The 19230-nt window shown below is 40.2% G+C and overlaps 1 protein-coding gene across 10 annotated transcripts in view; it reads left to right on the plus strand.

Moving 5' to 3' along the window:
- The window catches only part of LOC135494917 (peripheral plasma membrane protein CASK-like), a 399974-nt gene that overhangs the window by 157546 nt on the left and 223198 nt on the right, over positions 1 to 19230 (plus strand). For 7 of the 10 annotated variants that reach the window (XM_064783248.1, XM_064783249.1, XM_064783251.1 and 4 more), the window contains 5 exons: positions 2499 to 2604; positions 6878 to 6955; positions 8138 to 8313; positions 12137 to 12312; positions 12775 to 12897. In XM_064783248.1, coding sequence (XP_064639318.1) covers positions 2499 to 2604; positions 6878 to 6955; positions 8138 to 8313; positions 12137 to 12312; positions 12775 to 12897 — 659 coding nt within the window. Of the gene's footprint in view, positions 1 to 2498; positions 2605 to 6877; positions 6956 to 8137; positions 8314 to 9589; positions 9647 to 12136; positions 12313 to 12774; positions 12898 to 19230 lie in introns of all 10 variants that reach the window. The other 3 variants (XM_064783243.1, XM_064783244.1, XM_064783246.1) reach the window with 1 other exon arrangement.

The raw sequence follows: 19230 nt of genomic DNA on the forward strand, positions 1-19230 counted from the left end.
ATTGAGATTAGCCGAGTTAATCCACTTTTTCCGTGCCTAAAATCTCTGCCGCTGAATTCTATAAATAGAAACTATTAACATCGCGGCAGTGTGGTTCCCATTGTGCGCCCTCCCACTTCACACCATGTCAGGAACTTTTACAGAGAGAGAGGGCGTGCGGTAAGAAGAATGGCCAAAATGACGTCACGTTTTCCTGGCAATGTCTCTTGCCAGCATCTTTACAGACAACGTTAGAACTAGAAAACGAATATGTTAATTTGCAAATTTAAAAGCAGATTTCACCACTAACCAGCCAAATCGGAATACGACGGCGCAAAATGTTCTCGCTTTCCTCCTGCTAAAAAACCTTGTTCCCGCACTCCTATTTTAATTTATGCCAAGGAATATGATATGATCTGTTTTCACTTTTTTGTAATTAAATGGTATTCATATAATGAGATCAATAGTAGTGTCCGTGTCAGATCCCATCATGGAGGTATAAATAATTATTTATACCTCCATGATCACATCGTTCAACTAGTCTTCTCTCCCCAGCCCAGGTGCCTCACACGGACCTTCACGTCCCCATACTCAAGACCAACTCTTACAATATCGCCCTCAAAACAACCCTGGAGTCATGAATTCACAGGTGCTCCTGTGAAATCTCAGTTCTAGTTTATTTATCAAACTTTATCGAGGGTTATCGAATCGAATGGATGTGTCGATCGTCGGGGCGGATTGTATGTGGTTAGGTTGTGCGTCCAAGGCGATTAGGTCATTCAGTTAGTTTGAGAAAGATCATGATCATGAAGATGCGTGTTGTGTTATCATAACTGGAAAATAAGTTGAAGTTACTATTAGTACTACGATTCTTACATGAGTAAAAAGTAGACGTTTTAAGCAACACAATAATGTTACTCCCATAAAAAAACTGTCAATTCTCCTTACCACTCACAGAAGCCAAGCGATTGCTGTTAAGTTATGCAGGGGCTTAATCAATTACTTGCACTCCATGTGGGGTGAATAACATTACCTTTTGAACGGCTGGCTGTAGGGGGATGATTGGAACAGCCGGTATACCTGCTGACCTGCTGAACCGAGGTTAATGTTATTTTCAATCCACGATTGCAGGTCACCTGATTTTCGAGATTTCGCGGGAAATGAAATTGTAAACAAACGCATGTGTGCAGTTCAAATGTAAACAAAAATGTATTTTTGGTACTTTTGGTTGCTGGACTTGGGTTTTCCCGCAGTTAGGAGCTGGATCAAATTGGTGGTCTATTGTGCTGTTTTAGTCAGAGGTAGCCCTTGATTATGAAGGGATTTTCAAATTAAGGTGACCATAGTCTTTTATGTGCTCAGCTCACCACAGCTTTCAATACTTGATGTATCTGAAGAGGCGCGCGGAACCTGACATGGCCTTACCAAGGAGCTGCTAACTTTGCCTTTTTGGCTGAGACATTGCTTCATGTAGGACTAGGAGGAGCACGCATTTTAAAGTTCTAGTAGTGATAGTTGGTTCGAGCCATTTGGAAGCCGACATGTGAAGGCCTATCTGGGTTCTCCTTCTTCTCCGTATAAAAAGGGGCATATTGCTGACTAAGGAACAAGGCATATTGACATTGCCTCATCATCTCTATGGGACCAATTGATATACTTTTATATGCACGCATACATCGTGCCATTTCAGGGTCCGAGTCTGTGGACAATTGGTTTGATTAATTTGTCTCTTCGATATTGCTCCTTTATTGCATTAGATTTTCATCGCAATTCGATCTATTCAAGATAAGCCAATTTGAACCTGTCTGCGCCAAGGATAGATTGGTTCCAGATCGACTCACTATGACTAGGAATACGCAGTAGAGCACAATGTCATGAAAAACGACCCTTTGTATTGTAAATTCCAATCACCTGCAGGACAGGTCAATTTCTCTCAATAAAATTAATTTTGTTGACTCCTGTAATCTCTACCTTATTAAAAAAAAAAGAAAGTGGTGCTAGTCCCAAACTGGTAATTTCTATTTATTTTGACCTCTGTTAAATCATGATACCTCTCAATTACAGACAGCATTTTGTATCCTTGTGCTGTACAACCCAGCCTGGACATACCACAGTTGTCCATGGAGAAGTCTCATCCTCTCTGACACTTTTTTTCTGTAAAGCTACTGATACAACATGCTGAACTAGGGATATCTTCCGTTGCCTCCTGTAATGTTTACATACCATGGCTGATTAGTTCAATCATATTTCATCCACCTGGCAGCTCTGCATTGGAAATTTTAGTGGTATAACGTGTTCTCTTGACCTTCAAACAGTAGTATAAAGCCGATATTTACTACTTTATACCCTCAGTCCTATGTTATTAGGTCATCCAGCTGAGCGCCAGGCCCTTGGGCCTCTTGTTCAGATTTCGTGTTGAGAGGTAACTGTTTCATGCCAGTCGATGACAGATCTATGCCTGTGTGTGTTTTGAAATGTTTCGGATGTATTCTTAAATTGTTTTACCATTGTATTTTCAGACTTGAAGCGAGAGGCCAGTATCTGCCACATGCTGAAACACCCGCATATAGTGGAGCTTCTGGAAACATATAGTTCTGATGGAATGCTGTATATGGTGTTTGAGTAGTAAGTATTCAGGGAATTGGTGCAAAATATAGACGCAGTCAAAATCACAGTTCAGTGTCAGTATTGGCTGTCTCTCCAAGCGCTGCTTGGGTAATGTGTTATTTTGCCTAAAATCTTGGCTACCGCTGCGGTTTTTGCCTACAGTTTAGCTCCACCCTTGCAGTGTTTCGTGAGACAAATGATACCTCCAGTTTGGTACATGTATCAGTTCCTTAAAATCATTCATATAAACTGTGTCAATCTTCAAGTTGACTCGGTAGAGTGTACTACCTTCAGGGATCTCCGGTTTTGTCCATAGACAAAGGACAAAAGACTCAATATCATATAGCCCCAGTTTAACAGTATTCATACTCTCTCTAGAATATGAAACAGTTATCCCAGTTAGCGAGAGCACTTTGACCTATAACACCAACTTGTGAGGGGGATGAGTCTTTCAGACACCATGACCAACAAGTATTTCCATGAGACCCCATGACCATGGAACGGATGGCAATTTTCCACTTGGACATGAGTATAGATATTTTAAAGATTGGTTGACACTGTTAATGGTCAACTTGTAAAGTATGACAAGTGTGTTGATCCTGGGGTGTTGATGTTTACATTTCCTTTGGAAGTGTTGTTTACGTATGTCACTGCAAGCAGACGTCTGGAAAGTTCTGCAGATGGCCGACCAGTAGGAATTTCTATACATTTGAGCTCCGTTAATGGACATGTATGTGTATGGGAGGAACGTCAGAGTCTAGGTAGATCTTCTCGCCCTGCCTGCCCAAGTTGGGCAGGACTCAGCACCTTGACCACATTAGCTTGTCCTGTGCCGGCAATTGAAAGAAAGAAAAACAATTGTGTGGAATGCTCTTGTTAACCTGTAAGAGTTTTTCACAGACATTTTTTTTAAACCGAGTGTGTATCAGTCGGTAATTGTGGTGAAATTCCCTGGCAGTTTCCAACCAGATAATGGTGCAGATTGGCATCACATTGATTCGGCAAATCTCTGATAAACTGCTGAATAATTGAGTCGACCAAATAATTGGACTCCTCAGACATCTGTGGGGAACATCGATATAATGATCCGTCTGCCCTAGGCTCGGATTTCTTGCTTCAGTAAGTGATCTCCAATTAAAGGCGAAGTATAGGCACCAAAAGAGTAATTTTACAACTTCCAATGAAGCTGGATATGCACAGATTTCCCCCCCAGTAAATGCTATTCTGAAACACCTGGGGGTTCTCTTTCATATGGTTTTAGATCGCAGAGAGTAACAACAGGGTTAGTCTCTTGGCTACTCTCATGTTGGCCAAGACCTCAGCTCTGCCTCGATTTGGTCAACATTCTAACCCCACCCTTGCGATTTTAGTCCACCAAGCAGTTCCTCTAATTATCAATTCCTTAAGACAGAATGGATGTCATCCTTGGAGATCATCAATATCATGACAATTTCCCATGTGCCCAAATTAAAAAATTCTTTACGTATTAAAATTCATTTCTCACGTTACAAGTCTGTTTACCAGTAATATGGCAAGTATTGGCAACACATTGATCCCAGACATTTCTGATAAACTGCTGAATAATTTATTCCAGCAAATAATTGGCCTCCGCAGACCCACAGACCATCTTCTGTGGAGATCATCTATATAATGATCAGTTGGTGCCCTGGAAATAAATTTCTTGCTTTATTATTCATCATAATTATGGCAATGAAGGTATTCTTATGGAGGTTGGGAGATGATTATCAAACTCTGATGTCTGATGATGATCAGATCATTTAGGTTTCGTCTCAGGGCACGCTTTTGGTTTCTCACACTTCTAAAAGTTCAAAATCCTGCTCCCCCTCCGCTCCAGTCTGTTCCTGAGTGGCATGTTTTAATTTCCTGGGGAAGGGGTCATTTTGAGTTAAAACTTGTGTGTAAATTCCCCGAGAAAATGTAAAATGGAGGTCTATTTTGGGAACAATTCTTACATCTTGTCAAAAGAGATGCATTTAAGTATTAAACATCATAAAAGAGAGAATCATGTACTGAAGTGGTTAACAGGGTCATTTGCTTTGCTTGACCTGGCCTAGCCAGATGCAAGAAATCTCAGTTTTTGGCTCACCGTAAGGGGAGTCTATACGATAGCGCTGTGTCCGTCGTCGTCGTCGTCGTCGTCGTCGTCGTCGTATCCTAACAGTGGCACGTTTCTTAACTGCTAGGGCTATGAACTTGAAACTTTGTACACAGAATGCCCTAGGTCAGCTGACCTCTGACACTGATTTTTGGTCCGATCTGATTCTCTGTTTGGCCACCAGGGGGCCAAATGTCGATATCTAAAAAGTGTGATATCTCGCTTATTAGTGACTTGTTTTCGATAAAACTTTTGTTGTAGGTACTCATAGCAAATATACATTTTATATTATACGGGTTTTTAATTTGACCTTGTTTTCAAGGTCACAGAGGTCATATGGCGTAAATTGGCCATTAGAGTGTAAACTATGGCACGTTTCTTAACCACTAAAGCTATGAACTTGAAACTTGGTACATATAACCCCCTATATCACATAGCCTCTGGTGCTGAATTTTGGTTTGATCTGATTCTCCACTTTGCCACCAGGGGGCCAAAAGTGGATATCTAAAAAGTGTGATATCTCGCTTATAAGTGACTTGTTTTCGATAAAATTTTTATGGTAGGTACTCTTAGGAAGAATACATCACATATCTTACGGGTTTTCAATTTGACCTACTTTTCAAGGTCACAGAGGTCATATGGCGTAAATTGGCCGTTAGAGTGTAAACTATGGCACGTTTCTTAACCACTAAAGCTATGAACTTGAAACTTGGTACATATAACCCCCTATATCACATAGCCTCTGGTGCTGAATTTCAGTTTGATCTGATTCTCAACTTTGCCACCAGGGGGCCAAAAGTGGATATCTAAAAAGTGTGATATCTCGCTTATAAGTGACTTGTTTTCGATAAAATTTTTATGGTAGGTACTCTTAGGAAGAATACATCACATGTCTTACGGGTTTTCAATTTGACCTACTTTTCAAGGTCACAGAGGTCATATGGCGTAAATTGGCCGTTAGAGTGTAAACTATGGCACGTTTCTTAACCAGTAAAGCTATGAACTTGAAACTTGGTGCATATAACCCCCTACATCAGATAACCTTTGATGCCGAATTTTGGCCTGATCTGATTCTTTATTCGGCCACCAGGGGGCCATAATGGAAAAAGGAAGAAGTGCAATATCTTGCTTATTTGAGTGAATTGTTTTCGATAAAATTTTTATGGCAGGGACTTCTAGCAAGGATACACCACATGTCCTACGATTTTTGGATTTGACCTCCTTTTCTAGGTCACAGAGGTCAAATGGCGTAAATTGGCCATTAGAGTGTAACTATGGCACGTTTCTTAACTGCTGAAGCTATGAACTTGAAAGTTGGTACATGTAACCCCCTACATCAGATAATCTCTGACACCGAATTTTGGCCTGATCTGATTCTTGATTTGGCCACCAGGGAGTCAAAACTGAAAAAGTAGGACATGCAATATCTCGCTTATTAATGACTTTTTTTCGATGAATTTTTTATTGCAGGGACTCTTAGCAATCACACGATATTGATCTTGTTGATGTCATAGACAATTATTGGTTGGATCATAAACTTATATATACTGCCCTGTCTTATTACTAGACATCAATACACATCTAAAAAAAGTCTTCATGCCTGATTGTGTTCACCATATTCACCTCTAAACTAAGCATGATCCTGCCTACTAAAAGATGTATACGGTGAGCACAATGGCCCCTGGCCGTTTCATTCATCTCATCCTATGGATGAATGTGGCTGTTGAAGTGTTATTTGGATTGTGGGTCATGTAGATCCTATAGGGCGATCATGAAGGTGTTAACCAGGAAGTCCCCCTCGAGACAAACAGATTGGTATTCTTCAGTTCCTTCTCTGTGATTAGGGGTGGGCTAGTGGCTGTCGAAGTGATACTTGGATTTTGGGTCACGTAGATCTTTATGGTTCGACAATGAAGGTGTTAACCAGGAGGCCCCCTCGAGACAGATTGATATCCTTCAGTTCCTTCTCCGTGTTATGGCAGCTGATATGATCACGCTTGGACCGAGATATATCTTGTGTTCCCGGGGCAGGGGTACTTGTTGTCCAATTTGATAGATACCTCGAATGGCAACAAGGGCATTAACGTGATCATCAGCTTCCACTAACCTCATCAGACGTGGCGAATATGAGGCCACATGATATTTGAATTCTAAGACATCTGTTTCTTTTTGCAGTATGGATGGAGCTGACCTGTGCTTTGAGATTGTCAAACGTGCAACTGCTGGCTTTGTCTACAGTGAGGCAGTGGCAAGGTAAGTGCATGATCTACGGGCTTTACAGACCAGGGATATGTGGTGAAGAAGGTTATAGGGACAGCCAATGGGTTTGTGTACAGTGAGGCAGTGACAAGGGAGGTAGTGGTTCCCGAACTACGGTCATTACACATGTTACAGACCAGGGATATGTGGTGAAAAAGGGTATAGGGACTGTGAGCTACGGGGCAGGGATATGTGGTGATGAAGGTTATAGGGACAGCCAATGGGTTTGTCTACAGTGAGGCAGTGACAAGGGAGTTAGTGGTTAAGCACTCCTGTCTTGTTCCTGTTGGGCTTCCTTCATGTTCCTGTCACGTTGCCGCAATCTGAGACGGTGTATCCGTCATAAAAATGATGCGATGTCATCTTTTTTGGCGTGACGCAAAAGTCACAATATCTCAGAACACACAGCAGAATTTCTCTTTTACTGGAAGCTACATGAGAGCTTGGCCAGAATTGGTGGATCACCCGCACAGGGCTCTTTCGAAGAGATGAAGTGGAACAAGGAGTAGAGACAGGCCCTGCAAAAGATGGTCTCATTTGAAAATTCAGCAGAACTAGAAATATAGTGGAGAAATCCCACAGATGCTGAATTCCATGTTGGCATGGAGACATCTATAAGTTATTGAAAAGGCTTAGGGTGAAGGGATGAAGAAACGAAACTGGCTGCTAAGCCTAGATATTTTTTCGGAAGATGATGCAAGAGGTAAGCCTGCGGGGCAGTCCTGAGTATGTATTTCATCCCCATTGAATGCCTGGTCATTGCCCATTTTAGCTTGGTGCCAAGGTATTTACTGATATGATGTCTGTTAAAAAATGTAGGAAAATATTTCTAGTTACGACACAAAAACTGAAATTTTTTAAAACATTTCGATGGTGTATGGTTGACAAGCACACAGTGACACATGCCTTTACAATTCAACTGATCATCAGTCATGTCAGTTGTGATCACTATGCATGCATGGATATCATATGAAGCACATAAGACGATCTTTTGTCGCATGCAATGATCATTGCAGGTCGCTGCAACAAAAATCGTTTGCATGGTGCTTGAGAATTCTCAAAACCTATTGACACACACATCTTTGATGTGCTCCATGCAATTAGCACATCACATGCACGTCATGATTGAACTATTTTGGGACTGAAAATACACTTCTAAAACCTTTTCAATTTCAGTCATTACATACGGCAGATATTGGAGGCTCTCCGCTACTGCCATGAGAATGATATCATCCACCGGGACATGAAGCCACACTGTGTCCTATTGGCGTGTAAAGAGAACTCCGCGCCCGTCAAACTTGGCGGGTTCGGCGTCGCCATTCAACTACCAGAATCAGGGAAAATTAGTGGAGGTAGGTATATAGGTCTGGAACTGACCTCATTATGATTGCCTGGTCTTGGGTATTCGTTGTTTTGGGGAGGGGAACGCTTTGCTATTTCCTTTACTTGATCATGTTGGTGAAACAGGTATCTTCCTGGGATGTGTGGATTTACTGAAACCAATTTTTCACACCTTTTTTGCAAAGAGATCAAATTTTCACAAATTTTAATGTGGCAGATTACGAAACTTCTGTTTTCAATTTTTTTTTCCCGCGTGTCAGTTATGCGCAAGTGATCTGAAAAAAATGAAACACTCGTGAAAGTATGTGTTCTGTTTCATTTGCTGGTATCAGTTGGTAGGTTTGAGGGGTGGTCATACCAAACCTATCATCTTGTGCATGTTGTACTCTTGAAACACTCAGCAGCAAAAACCTACAGCCGTGTAGCGAGGTCAAAGATGAGGGTACTGACTGAGTAAATGTCTGAAGACAGTTCAATAATTATGTCGAGATTTTTGGGGGAAACTTGGCTCATATAAATATTGACCGTTTGACATATTTGCTTTGAGTTTCTAGGATAAGGATTAGGCTAAGGTCCGCTCTCTGACCTCTTGAAAGATAATCGACTGGGTTGATGGTTGATGTACATGATAAAAGCAGTACATGCACATGATAAAAGCAATAGGCACTCTGAATTCTCAATAGTGCATGTGCATGTATGTCACTATGTATTCTTTGCACTGTATGATATGTGGATGGGTCCATTTGGTGATTCTCTGTACCTGCACATTTTCTTTGCTTTATCAAGTGGTGGCTGTAAAGGAATTATATTGAATGTTGTTCAAAGGCATTATGAAACATTTCACACATTAGGCCTACCAGATTCTTCCATAAATAGATAAGCACTATGCTTTTAAATCATAAATTTGAGGTGAAGAAGGAGTTAAACAAAAATATTTGTGTTCGCCAGAAAACCTTTAACATGTTTAACATGTTTAAAGGTCTTTCTAAAGATCAAAAGCCATTATTTCTTAGAGTGTATCCTAATTGACCTATCTAAGTCTGTGGAATATATCCCTCATGATACTCTTGTGCAGATCGAGATCTCGGAACGAATCTGTAGGAATATGGAGAACTAGATTACAACACTGCCATCTTGGAAGAGACACTCCAACTTATCTCATGGCAAACTTCGATGGGGGGCTAGATTTCAAGGGGTAGTGTTGCTACATCTGGCAAGCCTGGGGTAACCAACTAGATCTAGATCTTTCGAGTCATATTTTGTGTCAAACATGTCGAATGTTTCCAGATAAGCCCTTGCACTACCATCAACAGATCTGGCATTATAACTGGGAAGACCGTGAGGGTAAGAGACTGGTAGAGGGTGCCTTCACCAAAACTGCATTTGACTGCTGCATGGGGTGTTTTGACTAGTTTAATACTTGGCAGGGGCCTGGGCAGTTTGAATTCCGATGATGACCTAACAGCTCTAAAATAAATTATGGTTTGGTCAGTTTTTTCGAACTTGATTAACAAGTCAAATAATTTCACATTTCCACCTGTCAATTTCGATAACAATTTTCTTTAATTGGATGCTAAAGCTTGGAGTACACAGAAATAAATATCTGAGAGGTCATTAGGCACGTCAGGCATGTTAGGTAGAAGTGGGTTTTTTTCAGTTCAAAATATTCCATTTTGAATCATAATCATTCTGGCCTACAATTACTTGTCATCTTACTGACGGTTAATCTGCAATGGGGTTGCTTCCTTGATAATTATTGCTTTATAAGTGGAGCATTCGTCTAAAACTGCAGCAAAAGCAACTTCAAGCATGTTTTGGAAACAAGCACACAACCTATCTGGTGACAATCAGGTGCCATCTTGTGTCAATGCCATCTGGTGACAATGCTGAGCATCTACCATCTTTCAAAGCATACCACTTCTACTCTCATAATCTGAAGCATGCAGTGCCGATGTGCGATCATGAAATCTTCTTCAAATTCTACATAGACCAGGATTACATGGAGTTTCTTATTGTCACTTGTGACTGGTAAATGTCACTTATCACGATCATGTTTGTAACAGACTTTGGCTAGAAAGCGTGACATGAACTGTGGGTGATAGGTGACATCGTGAATCCTATGTAGCCCGTTCTTTAAGCTAGGTGCACACAGAGCTTAGTGCCTGTGTGATCGCAGCCGCAAGGCTTTGTCTGTGTGCACTGGAGACCGCAGCCATTTAGTTCTTGCGTCCCGGGGCGCAGTCAGAATCGCAAGGATCAAAATGATTTGATATTTGTCGGAGCCGTATTTGCCGCAGCCATAGGACGCAAGGCTGCGCAAGCAGTTTGCACCGCTCGCCTGCGCGTTGATAGAATTTGCCGACAATCAATTACCTCTCGACCAATCAAATCGTTGCTGTTACACCACATGATTTCAAGATGGCAGCGCCCACAGACATACATGGTTGAAGAATGGAACCAGGAGCGAGATGAAACATTGGTGATGATTTGGCGTCGTCGATGTCACACATGATCGCAACAGTCTAGAGGATTGCGTCGTCACATAACTTTGGGGGATACGGCTTGCAGCTGCGATCACGCAGTCACAAGCTCTGTGTGCACCTAGCTTTAGATACGACTTCCTCGTTATCAACGTGATACTTAGTAAGTAATAATTGACAACATGAACTCTTTGTAAACTTGACCTTCTAGGTGAAAATGTGAATTATTTGATTGACATCTGCAGCAGTTGGCACTTTGGACTAAACCTTTTTGGCAAACTATTCATTAGGCTTTTGGCTTGTATTATACGTACACACTCAAGGTTATAGTGAGGATGCTGCACATTGAAAGCATAGTTTTGTTGCACAGTTGTACAGCACGAGGAATCTGGGAACACACACAACACCTAATCATACAAGGATGAGACTTTTCCCATATTCGAAGGATTTCTATTGTTCCTCTCTTAAAAAGAGCTTAATGTGTCAGGGCATAGAGCTATGCCTCATCTCTCTGTAGAAATTTTCAAAATCAGACAAAACTAACCACTTTAGAGGCATATTTTGCCAGGACAGTTTTCACATGCACAAATTTTCAGTTTATGCTCGGGTCACTGTCACATCCGGGATTAAAGTCTTGCAGAATTTCTTTTAGCTGGTGGTTTCTGCAAGTCATATCAGGGCAGGGTATTCCACTGGCTGGTGGTGACATGCACAGATTTATGTAAATAAGTCCACATAGATGATGTGAATATAGATTATGTACAAATTATAGCTAAACTAACATTATTGCCAAGAATGGTGTTGGCTGGGGAGACTGCATGATCAACCAGTTGACTGCTATCTGTTTTGTTGTTACATTTAGCAATCAGAAAAATTTAATGCCAGGTAATTAGGGCTTTACAAGAACAGATCTGTGCATGCAACTAATCTTCGTTTATTTCATCTCATGTCAGATTTCAGGGCAAAAATACAGCACCCTGTTGACAAGTATCACCTTGTTGCAACCACTCCAAGTATTCCTCAGTTGCAACCTCTCCCAAATATCCACAAAGTATCATTAAGAACACAGACATTTTTGAAGTTAAGAACTGTCCTTTTGGTTAAGACACTTGTCCTGATTCTGGAGGCATTTTATTTTTTCCAACATCTTCTCAAAAGTGCTCATCTAAAGGGGAAAAGTAAGGATTCTTTTCAGGAGAATTTTGAAATTCGAACTCGAAAAAAACTGGTCCTTTTGGCAAGCAGGTGAAGTATTTACAAAACTGGTAATGTACACTGTTTCCTTTCTCACCACTTTTGACAAGAATCTTCACCGATGATATTTACAATAAACAATATTTTCTTCTTATTGCAGGCCGGATTGGGACTCCACATTTTATGGCCCCGGAAGTGATTAACCGGGAGCCGTACGGCAAACCGGTCGACGTTTGGGGCTGTGGTGTCATGTTATTTATATTATTGAGCGGCACTCTTCCATTCTGCGGAACAAAAGACAGATTATTCGATGCCATATCAGAAGGTCGCTATTATGTAAGTTGTGGGTTTGTATCAACACATGGTCGAGAGTGATTCACTCCCCAAAAGAGTAGCAAAATTGCTGGTTTTATATCTAACAGAGATAACTTTAGATAATATGCTGTGCAAATGAATTTGGATTTTGAATCGAATTGCAAATCAAGGGTGAGTTGAGACCTTTGGGAAATTGTCTGAAAATAAAGACCAAGCGAAATGACGTGAAGTAAGTCTGTAGAGTGTGTAATTTGAGAACAGATGCTCAACCTGCATTTTCACATTAAGTACTAACTTCTACAATGATCAGAGGTGGCCTTCAAGTGCTCAAAAAAACACTCCTGAATAACCAATTGCCTGTGCCCGGTGATTTCTTTTGAAAAAAACACTTGGCCTTTTTCATTCAGTCTACTTGAGTAGCTCTTATTACCAGATTAGCTTCGTTGATTTCATGAGCGATGAGATTGTTATCTCAATTTACAGATGAATCCCAGGCAATGGGACTATATCTCAGACGATGCAAAGGACCTTGTCCACAGAATGCTAGAAAAAGACCCAGACAGGAGGATTACAGTAGAAGAAGCCTTACAGCACAAATGGGTAAAGGTGCGTATCCTGAGGGCAGATATGGTAAAAGTAAATTGACCTATTGACCTATAGTATAGTGAATTTTACAAAAAATATTGAATTTCTGTCTTGGAAAAATTGAATTTTGGCCAAGGTAGGCTAGCTCCTTAGCGTTTCCCACATGAATTCACGATGTCGAAGACATCATCCCATTTCTACGCTTGTGTCCTGAGTAGATTTGTGAAAACTGAACTTGGTACAACATTTGTGGCAGTTGATGAGATGAACTGTTGTGTTTCATCAGGCAATTTCATGAGGTAAGTTTAGACAAGAGTTGATTTCTCCACTTCGAGATGAGGTAATCGTAACCAGCGTCCAGTAAAGCCTATAGTCAAAATAAAAAAGTTAGGACGGTGGGCAACCTTTGCGGTCATCTCGCCAAATGAGTGATTTCTTTTCACTGATATGACGATACCTACATGTAGTCATTGATTTAATCGTCTACATGTATTGGTCCAAAAAATGTTTTCTTTCTAAATCTTCCCGAAACTTTGTAAATTTTTTCCAGAATCCTCCTTCGTATTCTATGATGAAGAGAGTTAAATTTTATGTAGGTTTGATGTGGCCAGCTATAAGTTTTGTGACACCACATCACCGGGTCTGGGACGCATTCTTATTCTGGTCTGGGAAATCAAGTTAGGATGAGCAGAATTGTCACCGTGTAGAGTTTTGGAGTATTTTGATTTTAAAAAAAGGTTATGAAACTACTCTTTGAAACGAGAGTATCAAAATACTCTTTTTGACCAACGTTAATGAATAAATATTCCATGCCTGCTGGATTTTCACTAGCATGATGAGGAGTACATTTTTTAGGTTGTCGTTTCTGTTTCCTTGCCTTTGTTCGTTGACTGTAAAATAAAAATCATTTTGCTGTCCAGTAATGTAGAAGGACAAATTGTTTGAGGTAATCTCTACGTGGTGGATGTTCCTAAACTGAGAATGCGTCCTGACCTGAAGGCTGCTGTATATACTGGTGACCAGATGATGACAATTTTAGGGCATCATCAGACTTTAGAGAATAGGAAATTTGGTCATGTTGATCAGAAAACTTAGAGAGTCCTTAGTGTTTTCAAAGTTCTGATCATGATTAACTTTTACTTAAGACAAAACAAGAGAGTAAATTGTGCCCATTCAATTCTAATTTTTACCATTGATGGGACATGTGGGACAAAATTGTACTACTTGAAATTTTATGATAAAAGACTGGAGGCCAGAAATTATCACATGATGTACCAGTATACACAACCAGAACACTGCTAAGCGCTCAACACTCCGATGTGCTGAAATATTGTTGAACATGTTGAACAAACTGAACTAAACAAGTTATCAATGATGTGGTCTAACTTTTGGTCATTATCTTGCGTTGTCAGTGGTACATATGCTTTACTTGTAAGCCTTGTTTATCAAACAATTTGAAAGGCACTGCAATTGTTGGCTTTCAGACATTTTTTTGTACAACACTTATATTTGATTAGGAGATAGTAGTGGTATTTTTCATCACGATAATCTAGTGAAAAGTAATAATCTCTTCACTCAAGTCGTGTCTGTACTGTTGTTAATACCAAGGATCGACTGGTCTTTACTAATTATTGATAATACCCTTTGCTTTCATTGGTGCCTTTGCTGTAACTGTCTATTAGGCCTTTGCGTTCATATAGACATTTGTGCCATATGCTTTTAATGTTGACAACCAGCTTTAGTTTAGACAGAAAATGTTAGACACTACTGTCTCACTTTGATGTTGTTTGTAAAGTATTGAGGGAAATGTTGTCTGCTAGCAAGTGTAAATGGAGACTCAAGAATTCAAGGAGTTCGAAACAAGGTTACGGTCGTTCCTACGCCATGGTATTCGATACTGAATTGCTTCCATCGATTAATCGCAAGGAAAAGTCGATGTTGCTGATGTTATAGTTCAGAATGATTCTATTAGGGGCAAAGATTCTTCAATCCATGCTGAAGAATCAGAGGGAAATATTTGACCCATCACACCAAATTGGGTTGTAAGTCGCCAGGCCTACTGTCACTGAATCATTGAGTAAGTTGCCGAAGAACCGCTATCTGACCTCGAAATATAATCTTGACTTTTAAAGAGAACTTTCATGGATTGGCACTTGGAGGTAGAGTAGGCTTGAAACATGCATGATTGAATTTTTTTTTCATTCGTACTAATCAGGAATTCAATTTTCCCCAATTCTATTAGTTCCCCTAGTTAATGATTTCAACATGTCGAATGCTGTTTATTCCTTGTTCAGTTTTGCTGAATTTGCTAATGTCAGTTCTTCATGTCCTGACTTAGACAATAAAATTTGATTGGTCGTGTTTCTTCTGAATATCCTGAATCGAAGTATGGCCCCTGAATCGACTCGCTGTCTTCAGTGAAATGCTGTCAAGACTAAAGTGCTTCTATTCCGTGAACTTGTTGAAAGCTACAAATTCTATCTTCAAAGTATCCCCTATTCTAGGTAATTTTACTAAAACATTTTTTCTCCCCATTCTCCCAGTGTTAATCATGTTAAAGTCTATCTCTATTGCCTTTTACAAAGTTTTTCATAGTTTTTGATGCCTAATTTTCATGCCGTTTTCTTTTAATTCCTCCCTCTGTCATTGTCTGTGGTCAAAACTGCCCTATCCTGCAGTCACAGTTTTACTACTAAAGATAAGCATATGTTTTTCTTCCCAATTGCCCTATTAGTTTCAGCCCAATTCAGCATCTTATGTGGCCAACTTGTTTGTCCAGTTTGCAAAGTTGCTCTTCTTCAGATTTTACCAATAATACCCATTTACCAATTGCCCTATCCAACCTAACAGTTTCAGCTCAATTTAGCTGTCCTCTGTGGCCAACTTGTGTGTACAGTTTGCAAAGTTGCTCTTCTTCAGACTTACCCATAAACCCATTTACCAATTGCCCTATCCAACCTAACAGTTTTAGCTCAATTTAGCTGTCCTCTGTGGCCAACTTGTCTGTCCAGTTTGCAAAGTTGGACTTCTTCAGATTTACCCATAATAGCCATTTATTATGTCCAAGTTAACCATGTTAGCTATATAACTGTTTCAAGTTCATGTTTGCCATCTTTGCTACACAAAGTGTTCTGACCCTGAAAGAGATATGTTCTACCTACATGTTCTAGGTTAAAATAAAAAGCAAGCTTTATGATGTACATGTACTTGCATTGAACCCCTTCCAATAGATACGTGCAGTTCTTGAAGTCTTCCCTAGTCGCTGATGTTGCTGGTCTTCTTGGTTCCTTGTAGATTCTGATAGATGGCATCATACCAGTCTAGTTGTAACTGTTGCAAATAGTGTTCTTGCTGATTGGGATTCCTATTTCCCTTAAAGGCTGGGTACAACTGTTGTTGCGCTGTGACCTGCCCATATTTATCATATTGATGTTTAGATGCCTATTGTGCAGATTTCGTATAACCGGTATTGCATAAAACTTGATTTATGTATCACTTTCGTTAGTGTGAATATGCTGTGGTCTGCCTCTTTCTTTGCTGTGTAGTGAGGAAATTTGGTTGAAGTAAGGTTTAAAAAGTTATGGGTGAATGTCTTTTGGTTCTCTCAGGAAAGGGTACAGTCCCAGTCACAAATGACATACCTTCTGCTTTGCGTAAGCTGCAAACAACCTAAACTACATGTATGAAAGTTTTGTTGAAAAAAACCAACAGAGATTTTTCATTAATAGAAAAGCCTCTACTGGGTGCATATTCATGTACATGTAGGCAAAAAAAACATCTTCTAAAGTGTACGTCTTGAGTGCAGCTCAGGCAATGATTACATTGGTCAGAGATTTCATGCAGCCTATACGCAGGGTTGGACGTATTTTGCATGTTAGTTTTATGATTGTACGCTCTGCATAACAAACATTGCAGACACGAATACAGGGTTGACAGTTTTGATTGGGACTGTTTTACATTACATCAAAGGTTAGTTCAATACTGTGGTATGAATTGATAATTCTTTTAAAAATATGAATGTTTTTTTTCTTTTTTATCAACCTGTATTCTCGTCCCTAACCGTGTCTCCCTTGCCATTTCAAATATTCAGGACGTGGTAAATATCAGTCTATCATACACTTATCAAATGTTTTGAAAATTATGTTCCATTTTGCACTAATGTATTTTAGTTTGCACGTTTACACAGCTTGTATCATTCAAACACAAAATACTTATCAAATATTCGCATTGAAGGTTATGTCCGTCTGCTAAAAACGAATGATTTCAGCTACTAAATATTTGACCTATTCTTATACCATAAAATAGTGTCGCGGATGTTGGGAGGAAAAAAGAAAAAGAAAACGTGAATTATGTCTTACAAGGATTGCGCTTTATAGTGTACAACAGTCTCAAAACCCTTTATGCGCATTCCTAGCCTAAACCAGAAACCTTTGTGGAGAAACCAACGATTGCACATGTCTGCTCTGAACTTGGACATTTCAGGACAGTTGGAGTGCCAAGTGGCTCTGGCCGCGCCTCAAATCCATGACCTTCTGATCACAAGTCGGACACTCTTCAACTACACCACTGCGTCATGAAGAGCAATGAGTTCTTTTAGACAGAAAAGGTGTTTCCACTCATTACATTAGAAAGGCACTCTGCATCATCTATCCAAACCCACTAGTTGCTTCCCAGAATGAGAAGTTTGCCAAAAGCAGTCCTTTATTGTGCATTCTGTGCGGGAGGGTAACTTTCAACCTCAGATCCTGTGATCAGTTCGACAAGGGTCCCCAATTGGTGCATTATAGCCCAATCAAGCAATCGCCCACTGATTGGACTATTTCTGTCTTTCCTCTTAATGTTTGCTGCTACTAAATCCACGGGTTTAGCAGAGGTAGCTAAAGCAACCTGTTAATCTTGTTGCTGTAGACATGACTAGCCTAGTCAAATCGGCGGGTGTGAACAGCAAAATAGCCCGATCAGGCTACAACTTGCCAATAGGGGATCCTTGCCTTAGTGATTATAGCCAGATTGCTGGTAGTGTCCAGCCATCTGAGGAAATTTAAACGAATACCAGGATATAATTAACAAATTTTCACTTGCACCAAATACTTGTACCATGTCTTGCATGTGGCCCCCGTCATGGCTTTAAGTGTTGTCGTGTCTGTATATGTTTTTCTCTTACCAGAGGAATGGTTCTCCATATCTCAGGGTTCAGTTCAGATCACCCATATGTCTGTGGCACTCCATTCTGTCATTTTGCCCCCTTTAACAGTTAAAGCTCACAAATATGGTGAACCTTTCCTTGTGGTAAGTTTTAATCTCCCCGCTTTCCAAAAAAGTAGGGGAGATCTTGTATCATTGTTTACAATTTGTCCATTAGTCTGTCCACCTGTCCAAAAGTGATATCTAACCCAGACAGTTCAATGCAAAACTTTGAATCTCATCCTCTAAAGTGCACAACGCCCTTCAAATTTCACTCCAAGACTGTTTCTTGCCCCCAGTGGGCGATATGTGAAAATACATTTCATAGGCCATGACTCCGTAAGTCCTTGTTGTGAGGCTACCAAAAAAATGTGTGGATGCATCTGCTGAAGCTGCGTCAGATGTTGTACTGATTTTGACCTTGACCTACTTTTCAAGGTCACTAACATCAAACTTATGGAGCATGGATGCATGGATAATACCCCTGTTATATGTCGATCATACCACAATTCAGGTTCAACGTAAATTAAGTGACGTTTAACATCATGAAACCGAAGTGGCAGCCAAGTCAAAATGGTTCCAAATAGTGCTGCCTTTTGAATGGATTTTAGGTCCATTGAGATCTTGTATCAGCACTTTGTTAAAGTCTCAGATATTAGTCTTATTCCTGTCATGAAAGTGTTAATACGACTGAAGAATTAGTATTGTGTCGAGATCACCAATTAAGACCATAACATGATATGCCAAGGGTGATCATTAATGATCATATTGTATAAGCATGTACTATCTCAATAGCAATTTAGATAGGTAGGAACCAATTAGCCAAGTTTGCATCTGTTGCATTTATGCTTATCACAGAATCATTAAGTCTTGCGTTAAAAGCACAGTGTGATGGCTAAAGGAGCTGGGGGTGATTAAATATCAGCACTGCGTAAGTCCCCTTGTTGTAGGGGAACCGTCCTTAAGATTCATGGCCGGTACTATGATATACCTCTCATGCAGTTTATACTGGCCATCCATGTAGTGGTGATTACTGACCCTCGAGTTTTATCAGAAAGGTAGACCATGTGGAAGGGCACACTGGCCAAATTGATTGAGGGGAATGTGACCGTGAGAGTGGGAGATTGAAATCTTTGGTTATGTCTTCATGTAAGGTGCCACCACATCAGC

This window comes from Lineus longissimus, chromosome 10, assembly GCF_910592395.1.
Source record: "Lineus longissimus chromosome 10, tnLinLong1.2, whole genome shotgun sequence".
Classification (NCBI taxonomy): Eukaryota; Metazoa; Nemertea; class Pilidiophora; order Heteronemertea; family Lineidae; genus Lineus; species Lineus longissimus.